Source organism: Borostomias antarcticus (assembly GCF_949987555.1).
Source record: "Borostomias antarcticus genome assembly, chromosome: 4".
Classification (NCBI taxonomy): Eukaryota; Metazoa; Chordata; class Actinopteri; order Stomiiformes; family Stomiidae; genus Borostomias; species Borostomias antarcticus.
The window spans coordinates 13,053,424-13,066,770 of NC_140237.1; the positions used below are offsets into that span (position 1 = coordinate 13,053,424).

At 47.7% G+C, this 13,347-nt stretch overlaps 1 protein-coding gene across 2 annotated transcripts in view; it reads left to right on the forward strand.

The window, feature by feature from the left end:
• The window catches only part of LOC311307710 (integrin alpha-11-like), a gene marked incomplete at both ends in the record, with an annotated part of 62,317 nt that overhangs the window by 22,198 nt on the left and 26,772 nt on the right, over nt 1-13,347 (forward strand). For both annotated transcript variants that reach the window (XM_084436569.1, XM_084436570.1), the window contains 8 exons: nt 8,086-8,198; nt 9,039-9,130; nt 9,362-9,476; nt 9,635-9,762; nt 10,137-10,285; nt 10,405-10,549; nt 12,304-12,469; nt 12,774-12,844. In XM_084436569.1, coding sequence (XP_084292695.1) covers nt 8,086-8,198; nt 9,039-9,130; nt 9,362-9,476; nt 9,635-9,762; nt 10,137-10,285; nt 10,405-10,549; nt 12,304-12,469; nt 12,774-12,844 — 979 coding nt within the window. The remainder of the gene's footprint in view (nt 1-8,085; nt 8,199-9,038; nt 9,131-9,361; nt 9,477-9,634; nt 9,763-10,136; nt 10,286-10,404; nt 10,550-12,303; nt 12,470-12,773; nt 12,845-13,347) is intronic.

The following is a 13,347-nucleotide window of genomic DNA, read 5'->3' on the forward strand; positions in this document are numbered from 1 at the left end:
CTGATTATTCTAACAGCCCGTCTTAAACATGGATCTAAAGCAGACCTCCAAGCAACAAAGGTCCCCTTTCACCAAGGTAGCCGTGTCCCGACCTGAACTCTCCCTCCAGTATCGACAAGTGCCAAATGACAGGAATAACTGCAGCAATAATCAACATATTAATATCTATGAAAATATGAGGCCGGCAGGAGCTCCTGAGGTGAAAATCATTTCCAGAGTCGGCGAGACTTGGATCCAGGTCCCGTCATCACTGGTTTTGGAGTGGGTCGTTGATTTGCGCTGCTGTTTTAACAGCTTCTCCCTTAGCTCCTTGCGGGGACTTGCTGCATGTAGTATTATATTTTCATAGCAAATAAATGCGATGGATATTTGGCACACATCGCATGCGACTCCCAATGATGGATCACCCTTCAGGAATATAGTAAATCTTAAGATAGGAAATGGATATTAAATTTGAAAAATACAGTGCCACAGTGCCACACCAGCACTGACCTACATACAGTATTTTGTTTTAGAATATACTAACGTTTCAGTTGACAAACTGTGCTCAGATGATAGGTGCACTTCTTGAATACTGCATGATGTCATCATCTCATACAATCATAGTCGTTTAGAATGTTTTACAACTGAATGTTGATGTCAAGTGTCATGTTTGCTTATGAAAGCATTATGTAGCCATTACCTGTATGCATACCCAACAACTTAATTGCTACCTAAAATGTTACCTCATGGAAGAGAGAGCAGGATTGAGACATGTTTTGAAGCTTGGAGGTCCATGTGGTTGACCTTTGAGTTCTAGGCGTAAGTTGGTGGTGGTCTGGTTTTGCTATAAAACGGTGTCAAGTGTCTTTCCTTTGGAACGCCTTCAAACAGAGTGCATTGTTCCTTCTGTGTGCTACAGTGCTGGACTTAGGCTGCACATTTGCCTCTGTTTGTAGTTGACCTTTGTGCTAAGCTCTTGTAGATTTAAGACTGAAACAATGATGTTAAATTATAATGATATACAGTGTAAATGTAGGGACTAGGACCTTATTTCACATTCCAACACCATGTTTTTTTAAAGGGGTACATCAAAAGTGTAACACTGAGAGATGCACATCTCTGGCACTATAGGACATGTGTTTGAGCCATATGCAATTTGTCTGAGGTGCTGATTTGAAGCATACAATTCTGCTTCACAGATGCACGCCTCTCAAAGGCATGCTGTTCGTCTAGCAGATATCATTGATGGGGAGTGAGCAAGACTTTTCATGATGCTTAGACGTTGACTGTAGGCTTCCAGCTGGAGAGGTCTATCAACTGTGTACTGGTACTTGATCTAGATACAGTATGAGTTCAAGTAGGCTAAACATGTCTAGACTACAATGAACCTTGAGGAGATACAGTCTAAGCATGATGACCTTGAGATACTGCTACTGCAATACCCTTTAAGTCCAAAGACATGCAGTATGTTATTCCAAGAGGAACATCACATGATGAACCTCTACACACTAAAGGGCCTTCCTGGTTCCTCTAGAGTTTTCAATACAGACACTAAAGGGCCTTCCTGGTTCCTCTATAGTTTTCTATACAGACACTAAAGGGCCTTCCTGGCTCTTCTATAGCATGGGTTCCCATCAATGTGGGCCTCCCTTCTGAAAACAGTGACACACCCGCGCCCCCCCCCAACCCCCAAATTTGTCCATTTTGCAAGACAGCGTTAGCTAGCCCATAACGTTACACAGCTAAGTTGGCTCGGTGGCACTCGTTGCTAGTTAACGTAATTGTAATGTTACTATACATCACTCCCATTATATATTTCGATTTTCTGACCTTTAAAATCATGTTTAATTCATAAAAAACATAGAAAATTCAAAAATAAAAAATATGTTTTTCCTTTATTTTTTTTCTAACCATCCCCCCCCGCGCCTCCCCTGAATTTCTTTGGGGCCCCCCAGGGGAGGCGCGCCTCACAGTTTGGGAATGCCTGCTCTAGAGCTTTCAATACAGACACTAAATGTCACGATGCTAACTTAAGAGTACTGAGTTTAAGTACAGGACGCTGAGCATAGGAGCCAAAAACAAACTTGCTTTAATCCAAAAGAAGGTCCCACAAAGGGTAACAAAGGTACAGGAGTCTCCTAGAAACATATGAGGCTCGAATGCATGGCAAAACACAGACACCTCTTAAATACAGGTGCATGCAATCAGCAACCAAACAGGTGAACCCACTTAGGGTGAGCCAAGCCCAAATCAGTCCACAAAATCCAAGTACGGTGCACTCTGCCGCCATCTGCTGGACATCTTGGGACACTATGGCGCAGTGCTGACAGTGCCCCCCTCCCGACGACCACCTCCAGGTGGGCCAGGTTTGAGAGGGTGGGCGCGGTGAAAGGCGCGGATGAGGCCAGGATCCAGGACGTGCCGGGAGGGCACCCATGAGCGCTCCTCCGGGCCGTAGCCCTCCCAGTCTATCAGGTACTGGAGGCCCCGCCCCCACCGCCGGGAATCCAGCAGCCTCCGGACGGTGTAGACCGGGCCACCAGCGATGACCCGCGGAGGGGGCGGCAGCGGGGCAGGCCTGGACAAGGGTGAGGAGAATAGAGGTTTCAATAAGGAGACATGGAACACCGGTCTCACCCGGAGAGTCCTAGGAAGTTTGAGTTTGTAAGCCACCGGGTTAACCCTCCTCTCCACAGGAAACGGGCCGATGAACCGGGGAGTGAACTTGGTGGCTGTGCGCAGAGGCAGGTTCTTGGTGGAGAGCCACACTTTCTGTCCAGGGCGGAACGTCGGGGTAGGCCGTCTCCTGCGATTGGCCTGGATTCGATGGCGTTCGGTGGTGCGCGTAAGCGCAGCACGGGCCTTTTTCCAGGCCTGGCGGCACCTGGCCACAGCAGCATCCGCAGAGGGGACCGCAGACTCGGACTGTTGAGAGGGAAAAAACGGTGGGACAAATCCATACTGAACCTCAAAAGGGGACATACCGGTGGATGACCCACTCAGTTGGTTGTGGGCGATTTCAGCCCACACCAGCTTCCGACTCCAGGCACCCGGATTGGATGAGACCATACAGCGCAAGTATTTCTCCAGTTCCTGGTTCACACGTTCCGTCTGTCCATTACTCTCGGGATGATAGCCTGAAGAAAGACTGACAGATGTTTCAAACAAGGACCAAAATGCACACCAATACTTGGACATGAATTGGGGGCCTCTATCAGAGACAATGTCACTTGGGATGCCATGGTAACGCACCACCTCCCGGACCACCACATCGGCGGTTTCCTTCGCTGAAGGCAGCTTAGGTAAAGGGACAAAGTGGGCAGCTTTAGAGAACCGGTCCACGATTACAAAAATCACAGTGTTGCCATCAGAAGGTGGTAGGCCTGTGATGAAATCCATCGAAATGTGGGACCATGGTCGATATGGGACCGGCAGGGGGTGAAGCAGGCCTGCCGGGGCTTGGTTCCCTGACTTCTGTGTAGCACAGACTGTACATGCGTGGACATATTCCTCAATGTCGCTTCTCATGCGCGGCCACCAAAAGTGGCGGCTAACTAGCTCTACCGTGCGGGCAGTCCCCGGATGCCCCGTCACTGGTGAGTCATGCCCCCACTGTAGAACATCAGAGCGGGCGTTGAGTGGGACATACAGATGGCCCAGGGGTACTCCACCAGGACCCGGATCCTCCTCTTGCGCACGCCGGACGGCGTCCTCCAGGGCAAGCGTCACCTGTCCCACCACACAGCTGGGGGGAATGATGCACTCGGGGACAGGGTCAGTAACATCAATGTCATACTGTCGTGATAAGGCATCAGCCTTGGCGTTCTTGGTTCCGGGGCGAAACGTGATGATAAACCTGAATCGGGTGAAAAACAGAGCCCACCTGGCTTGTCGGGGGTTCAGGCGTTTGGCTCCACGGATGTACTGGAGGTTTTTATGATCCGTGATGACAGTGAATGGGTGGCGTGCTCCTTCTAGCCAGTGTCTCCATTCCTCAAGCGCCCGTAGGATGGCCAACAGCTCCCTGTCACCGGCGTCGTAGTTCCTTTCAGCGTCACTGAGCTTGCGAGAGAAAAAGGCACACGGGTGAGTCTTATTGTCCATACCTGACTTCTGGGAAAGCACGGCTCCAACTCCAGAACCGGACGCGTCCACCTCCAATACAAACGGTAGGGTAGGGTCAGGATGCCTCAGCAGGGGAGCCGACGTGAACTGAGCCTTGAGGTGCTCGAATGCCGCTTGTGCCTCTGGGGTCCATCTGAGTTTGGTCGGTGCTCCACGGGTCACTGCTGTGATGGGTGCTACAATGGAGCTGAAACCTCGGATGAAACGACGATAGAAGTTAGCAAATCCCACAAAACGTTGTACCTGTTTGAGAGTGGTAGGAACCGGCCAGTCCAGTACTGCTTGCACCCTGGATTGGTCCATGATCACACCGTCAGGGGAGATGACATACCCCAAAAAGGAGGTGCGTGTAACATGGAACTCACACTTCTCTAGTTTGACAAACAGCTGATTGTCCAGTAACCGCTGTAGGACCTGCCGGACGTGCTGACGATGTTCTGTAAGGGACTTGGAGAAGATGAGCACATCATCGAGGTAAACAAACACACTGCGGTTGAGGAAGTCTCTGAGCACGTCGTTTAAAAAGGCTTGGAACACAGCGGGTGCATTAGTCAGACCAAACGGCATCACATAGTATTCATAATGTCCACTAGGGGTGCTAAATGCAGTCTTCCACTCATCATTCTCTCTGATGCGGACCAAATGGTAAGCGTTCCGCAGGTCTAGTTTGGTGAACACTGTAGCTCCTCCAAGGAGGTCAAAAGCAGAAGACATGAGTGGCAACGGATATTTGTTTTTCACTGTGATGTTGTTCAGTGCTCGGTAGTCTATGCATGGTCGTAGACCACCATCTTTCTTGGGTACAAAGAAGAATCCTGCTGACACGGGTGAGGTCGAGGGCTTAATAAGCCCATTGGTAAGGGACTCACTAATGTAATCCTCCATGGCCTGAGTCTCTGGGACGGAGAGAGGGTACAGTCGTCCCCGGGGGGGAATAGTGTTAGGCAACAGGTCAATGGCACAGTCATAAGATCTGTGAGGGGGTAGTTCTGTAGCTCTAGTCTTACTAAACACTTCAGCTAAGTCATGATACTCGGCAGGGACTGAAGTGAGCTCAGGAGATGAACAGGCAGCGGAACACTCCATCACAGGTGTAAAATGATTGGCTGAAACACACTCTGAGCTCCATGACAAAATTGCCCCAGTGGACCAATTGATTAGGGGGTTGTGCTTCTGGAGCCAGGGAAACCCTAGTACCACCATGTCATGGTGGGATTCGACTAAAGCCAAAGAGATAGTCTCTTTATGTGAACCAATCTGTAGCGATAAGGGGCGCGTCATGTAGTTGATCTTACCGGAGCCTAGGGGTCGTCCGTCGAGTGCCTGTATTCTCACAGGATTGGGAAGAGCCATGACCGGTAGACCGAGGCGTGTGACCAGAGCAGAGTTCATCAGATTCTCCTCTGAACCGGAATCGATCAGCACAGTGATTGGGATGTTCTCAGGGTTCTCTGGGGTCCAGGTGAGTTGAGCACTCAGGGATAGGCGCTTAGCTGGGTTGGGGGACTGAGATCGGACCAAACTGCTCACTAAGCTGTCCCCTTCCCCTAATGAGCGTTTTCGTTTCCCTGCAGCTGGGGGCATCGGTCTCTGTAATGACCAGCCTCACCGCAGTAAAGACAGCATCTCTCTCTGCGGCGACGCTCTCTTTCAGCAGGTGTGATGCGGTACCTGCCTATCTCCATAGCCTCCGCTTGAGTGGGCTGAGCAGCGGGAGCTGACGCGCTCTGTGGCGAACACACTTGGGGCTGTGCGGAGTTGGGAAGCCTGCGCTCACGCCTCCTTTCGCGTATGCGCTGATCGAGGCAGATAGAGGTGGTAATGAGCTCATCTAAAGTGGCACCCCACTCCCGACTAGCCAAATCATCTTTGACCGCCTCAGATAGGCCGTTATAAAAAGTGGTCAAAAGTGCTTCATTGTTCCATTTACTCTCAGCTGCCAAGGTGCGGAATTCTATAGCATACTCAGAAACGGCTCTGGCCCCTTGGCGGAGCGTGCTGATGCGGCGTGCTGCTTCTCTGCCACTCACAGGATGGTTGAAAACCTGGCGTAGTGCTTTAGAGAACTCTGCTGCATTAGCACAAAGTGGGGAACTAGCCTCCCACAGGGCAGTAGCCCACACTAGAGCTTTACCTGAGAGCAGAGAAATCATAAAAGCGACCTTAGCTCTTTCTGAGGGGAACTGATCTGGCTGCATAACAAAAAACAGGTCACATTGAGTCAAAAATCCCTGACAGGTCTCTGGGATGCCATCATACCGCTCCGGTTTCTGAAGGAATGTCTTGCCGCCTGGGGGGTTCTGTTGATGCATTTGCTGTGTTATCCAGGTCTGGATCTGCTGGATTGAGGATCCTTGGGTCTTCAAAGCTCCGAGCACTTGGGATAGGCTGATGTCCGCTCCTTCAGCGCCTGTTAAACTCATGTTGATGATTCGAGCCTACTGTCACGATGCTAACTTAAGAGTACTGAGTTTAAGTACAGGACGCTGAGCATAGGAGCCAAAAACAAACTTGCTTTAATCCAAAAGAAGGTCCCACAAAGGGTAACAAAGGTACAGGAGTCTCCTAGAAACATATGAGGCTCGAATGCATGGCAAAACACAGACACCTCTTAAATACAGGTGCATGCAATCAGCAACCAAACAGGTGAACCCACTTAGGGTGAGCCAAGCCCAAATCAGTCCACAAAATCCAAGTACGGTGCACTCTGCCGCCATCTGCTGGACATCTTGGGACACTATGGCGCAGTGCTGACACTAAAGGGCCTTCCCGGTTCCTCTAGAGTTTTCTATACAGACACTAAAGGGCCTTCCTGGTTCCTCTATAGTTTTTTATAGTTTGTGACGTTATTAACTTGCTGTTCTGGGTCTACTCCAGAGCACAGACACCTTATCTCAGAGATACTTCATAGAGAGATGGAATTACAACCTCTCTTTGATCCGTCCATGCCAGCCCTGAGGTAAACCCTCAGCGTTTCACATTCTCCACCACATAAAGTCATCTAAAATTCTCCAGCCGACATTTATAAGACCACTCTGACCTAGAAGAATTATACTGATGGCAAGTGCAGAACTATCTCCCACAAGGGAGACGTCACCCAAAAAGAACTCTGTGCTCTAGTCAAGGAGACCTGGCTATGACCCAGTAGCGCTCTATGACTGGTGAAATTCCTCCAGTGTGGGTATTTAACTTGATGGAGTGAGCTTCCAGCTGCCCTGCTTGACCCGTGGTCCTGTCCTATCCCTCTTGACCCGTGGTCCTGTCCTATCCCTCTTGACCCGTGGTCCTGTCCTATCCCTCTTGACCCGTGGTCCTGTCCTATCCCTCTTGACCCGTGGTCCTGTCCTATCCCTCTTGACCCGTGGTCCTGTCCTATCCCTCTTGACCCGTGGTCCTGTCCTATCCCTCTTGACCCGTGGTCCTGTCCTATCCCTCTTGACCCGTGGTCCTGTCCTATCCCTCTTGACCCGTGGTCCTGTCCTATCCCTCTTGACCCGTGGTCCTGTCCTATCCCTCTTGACCCGTGGTCCTGTCCTATCCCTCTTGACCCGTGGTCCTGTCCTATCCCTCTGGGTCTTACGGTCATACAGATGTGTGCGATCTGGCCTCTCCCTTCAGTCTCTTCAATCTTTTCTTCATTCTCTCTTGTGCGTGTGTGTGTGTGTGTGTGTGTGCGTGTGTGCGTGTGTGTGTGTGCGCATGTCTACTCACTCCCACAGTAGGGTCAATGTGGTGTTAGCCCCAGTCTTTGTGGGCCAGTATGTTTATGTGCATGCTGGTCAAGGGAGACTTAAACAGACGGTTCCAAGTAGTTTTCTGTCCCTTGAGCAACTAAGTCATAAACTCCTTCACTAGTGTTGACCAGTGTTTGACAAGTATTTATTCTGATACAGCTCCACCGTGAAAAGTTTGATTTGTATGCTACAGTATGTTTCAAATTCAAATGAGTAGAGTCCTGAGTTTGTGATTTTCCTACAGGTTATTGGTGGGCGCCCCCTATGAAACCAATGGTCCACACCAGACAGGAGACGTTTACAAATGCCCACTGGGAAAACGAACCAATGGCAGCAGCTGTTCCAAACTCAACCTAGGTACAGTATTGACTATCTCCTAGTCTCTAACACAACTATATCTGTGTTTCTGATGGGGCACATATGTACAGTATTATGATCATCTGTGAAACTGTATTTCAAATCCTTGATGAGGCTTGCCTGGAACCAATGGAACAGTCCCAAAAGGACAATTTGTGCCCATCTGGTTCTTCAAGCAGGCCAAAGTTAACAGTCTAATTATTGGAACAGACTTTACCATTTATCAAATACCACTTAACCGAGGTCTGGTGAACGTGTATATTGCATGTACTGCATGTGCTATGTACTGTACTGTGTGTGCGTGTGTGTATGTGTGTGTGTGTGTCATGGGTGGGTGTGTGAGACAGGAATCTGGAGGCCATGCCAGTCATTCCGCATAGTACAGTTTATGACACTTCCACATCTGTCTTCCCAGGCATCTACACACATGCTCGGTCATATGAGACACATCTGTGTTGTGTTGGGTAGATGTATGGACTAGCTGGCAGATATTGTAGGATGTTGACACTGCTACACCCGGCTAGACAGTGGAAACAAACCCCGTTCTCAGATGGAGAAAGCTCTTAGCCCCACACACAACTTTGGCACATTCAATAGATGGCCATGTTCAATCAGCTAAATTGTCAATAAATTACATACGCACACCTAGTCGCGTACAAGATGAGTGTAAGCCACACTTCAGTAGATAAACATCAATAGAATAGCAATAGGATGAGCACCATGAGCAGAACTATATATGATGATCATATGATCATACGAAGTGCGACGCATTATTGTTTAAATATTTGAGAAATGGTGAGAAATGTGTGTTTTGTCGCTGTGATGTATTCTTTCCTCAAGGAAGGATATCTCTGACCAATGTTGCAGAGCGGAAAGACAAAATGAGGCTGGGGATGACTCTCACATCCAACCCCAAAGACAACAGTTTTGTGGTACAGTAACTGTAGTGGATTCTTTACCACTTCCAAAGCTGAAGCATATTTCAGTACAGTGAAAGCATGTGTTTGTTAGTCTAGAATGCATAAAGTAAGAATAATGTTCCGCAAAAACCTTGCCCATATAATTTTATTTTCATTTCACACAGCTCAGGGGCAATCACTGTTGATATCCATGTTCCATGTCCTGTAGTGTTTCCATTCTTAGCATTCTATTTCCTGTTGTAGGCCTGTGGGCCTGTGTGGTCTTATGAATGCGGCAGCTCTTACTACAGCACTGGTATATGCTCAAGAGTCAACGCAAGCTTCAAATTCTCCCGAACCATTGCTCCTGCCTTTCAGAGTAAGACTCAAGTGCTACAGTAACTAATCCTTTCCTGTCATGGAAATTCCATTATAGTCATACCTGACTGTTTTCCTATTATGGAACCATATTGGTCGTTTTAATCTTTGACAAAAAAGTTTTGGCATTTGGGACTTTTTTTTATCCATCTTTTCCAGAATGTGAAACCTTCATGGACATAGTCATCGTTCTAGATGGTTCCAATTCTATCTACCCCTGGTATGAGGTCCAGGCCTTCCTTATCAACATTCTACAGAAGTTCTACATCGGGCCAGGCCAGATACAGGTGTGTAGGGAGGAACAGTTCAATCACTGTGGCTATATGGAAAAGTTTAGCGACCAACCCATGTCCATTATTGATCAGTGCACAGTTAAATCGGTTAGCTGGTTCATACAAAGTAATCTCAATGCACTTTACATACAGAATAAGAAGATAAAATAAATGTATAAATATGGCACACTCGTAGACAATAAATATATAATAAACAATACATCCCTTTCCCACCCACACCCAAAAACATAGAAGAAGAGAGAGAGAAGAGAGATTAGAGAGGCAGACAAATAAAAAAGCACTAATTATTCGTAGGCCTGGGAGAGTACATTTTTCCTCTTTCAGTAGCATGTTCTACTGCATGATTGGTCCCTGTATGGTCTGGTTAGGTTGGAGTGGTGCAGTATGGTGAGAAGGTGGTCCATGAGTTCCAGCTGAGTGACTACAAATCAGTAGAAGAAGTGGTGAAGCGAGCGCGCAGCATCGACCAGCGCGGGGGAGAGGAGACCAACACAGCTCTCGGCATCAACGTGGCACGGTAGCACGCGCCTAATTCCCTCACTAAAGAACATTACCGATTGAAGTACTTGCAAATGACTAAAATGAGATAATAGAAGCTTAACTGAAATTATTTATGAGTTCTTTCTTTTGCCACAGCTCACAGGCATTCAAGCGAGGGGGGCGACGGGGTGCAAAGAAGGTCATGATTGTGATCACGGACGGAGAGTCACATGACAGTCCTGACCTCCAACAAGCCATTGAGGACAGCGAGAAAGAAGGCATCACCCGCTACGCCATCGCTGTGAGTGCTTCCTCGTCTCCGCCCTTCTAAGCTCTTTTATTACTCCCATTCTCAAACTTTGACATCATTAAGTACTCTAATTTACGGAAGCCCTGAAGGGTTACAAAACTAAATGAACAGAGCTTTTTCTAAGATTATCTCGTTTGAAAGAGATACCTAAGTAATTTGAACGACATAACATAACCAACTTGTTAGAAAGACGTACTGGCAATTCGTTCTACATGTTATGTTAAGCTTTAAAGTGTCTTAATGCACTTATTGTAACTAAGTCGCTATGGATAAAAGCATCTGCTAAATGACTGTAGAGTAATAATGTAATGTAACCTTCTGTACTAATTGGCAAAGTCAATGTAGAGAGAAAAAATGGTCGTCAAAAACAACAAAAAAGCTGCAATGAAAAGTGACCGAATGGATGTGAACTGAGCCAAGAGGTCTAAGATGAGTCAAAACAATGTTGAGGCTTATAAAAGCTCTAATTCCAATCTTATTTACAGTAAGTAAGTAGTTAAAGGTGTCAAAGAAGTTTCCTAGACCACCGGGCTCTCTAATTAGCACCACTTCTGTTCTGGTACCTAATAATAAAAAATAAAACTTTATTTGTATAGCACTGTGCTTCACATAAAATGGATAAAATCAACATAAAAGCAGGGAAATTAAAATGGAAGATAAAACACAATAAAAAAGATAAAGATAAGAAATCAATTAAAATACATTTTAAAAAGCTTGAATCATCGGAAGTAAAAATAGAACCCACTGAAACCCACGCCTAATCCAAAATTCCTCTGTCTCTGGTGTCATGGAGTGGTGAGGCAGGAAGGGGTTCACCAGTTCACCTCGTCAGCCGGATGGACTGCGCTCAATGGCCCGTAGCCAGCTCAGCTGAATCGATTCCAGGCAACTCAATGGCCCGGAGATGCAGCAGCCACATCACCCTCACATACCATAACGTCCGCACCTGACCTTCGGTCTAGTTCACACTTCATAAGACAGTAGACAGTCTCTGTAGGAAGCTACAGCAGAGACTACATTTTCTGCGAGTGCATGGTGTTGACCAAAAGTACATGACTGTCTTCTACCGGGCAGTTGAAGAGAGTCTTGTGAGATACGGCATCACGGCTTGGTTCGGGAATCTTTCTGTGCAAATAAAATCCAAGCTGCTTAGATTGATGCAGACTGCATGGAAGGTCATAGGAGAGATTATCCGACACTACAATCTATCTATGAACAGGTCACCCGAAGACTGGCCTGTAAGATAGTCGCTGACCCATCTCATGTACTGCATGAGGAGTATGAGCTCCTACCCTCTGGGAGGAGGTTTAGAGTCCCCCGGTGCATGAGGAGTATGAGCTCCTGCCCTCTGGGAGGAGGTTTAGAGTCCCCCGGTGCATGAGGAGTAGGAGCTCCTGCCCTCTGGGAGGAGGTTTAGAGTCCCCTGGTGCATGAGGAGTATGAGCTCCTGCCCTCTGGGAGGAGGTTTAGAGTCCCCCGGTGCATGAGGAGTATGAGCTCCTGCCCTCTGGGAGGAGGTTTAGAGTCCCCTGGTGCAGGGTAAACCGGTTTCACAAGTCGTTTATCCCCGTCTCAATAAAAAGGCAATTTTGTGAAACCTCCAAGCCTTCTTTGTGACAATCTTCCAGAAAATTATATTATGTACACAATATTAAGTAAACTGGATCGATAGTAGCCTACTGTACTGCAAGTAGGGACATTTAAATCACACTACTGTATAATAGATGGTTTGGCCTCATCCGTAGGTCCTTGGCTACTACAATCGCCGTGGGATCAATCCAGAGGCTTTCCTGAATGAAATCAAGTATATTGCCAGTGATCCGGATGACAAGCATTTCTTCAATGTAACGGATGAGTCTGCCTTGAAGGACATCGTGGATGCACTCGGGGACAGAATCTTCAGTTTGGAAGGTATTGTGAAAGGCTAGGTTGCTGACCCCAACACATATTGGTCTGTATTCATAAATATTTACAACACAATGCAACACTAACCTTTTAAAGTGCAACATACAGTACTGAATTATGTGAATGCGGCTTAACTTAACTGAGATGGTTTCTAAATCAATATACACTATACATTAGAAGACCCTAAATAAGTTAAATTAGAAGGAACTATTTGTGTGTCGCCATTCTTTCATAATTAACTTCAAACTTCAATGATGTTCTGCATGATATGACCCTCGGCTCTATGTGCTAAAATATTCTGTCTCCACAGGAACCAGTAAGAATGGGACAGCGTTTGGTCTCCAGATGTCACAGGCTGGCTTCTCCTCACACATTGTAGAGGCGAGTCTTACTGCTGTCACCATGTCTGAAACACTGTATCAACACGATTCATCTCTTCTTTTGTCAAGTCTCCAGTCCTCCACTTCACACCCCCCATCCCCCTCTTCCTCACCTCCCTCCGGGGGGCCTGCTGTCAGGCCCTGGAGGCTCAGGTCTTCCTGATTTAGGGGCGTCTGACAGAGAAGGCAGGCCTTTTTCCACTGTGGCTGTTGAAGGATAGGAATAAGGCACCATTTTGTCCCAAGGGTTGAGACACGGAGAGGTTGCCGCTGCCTCACAAAAGAATGGGCAGGTTCTGGTGGCATGCTGACAGCAGCAGGTGTGTTGGCTTCATCCCTGACTCAGCTGGAAGGAGAGATATTGGTGAACGTCTGTCCGGTGTTGTCCACTGTGCCTGCTCCCCCTGACGCAGCTGGAAGGAGAGAGATTGGTGAACGTCTGTCCGGTGTTGTCCACTGTGCCTGCTCCCCCTGACACAGCTGGAAGGAGAGAGATTGGTGAAG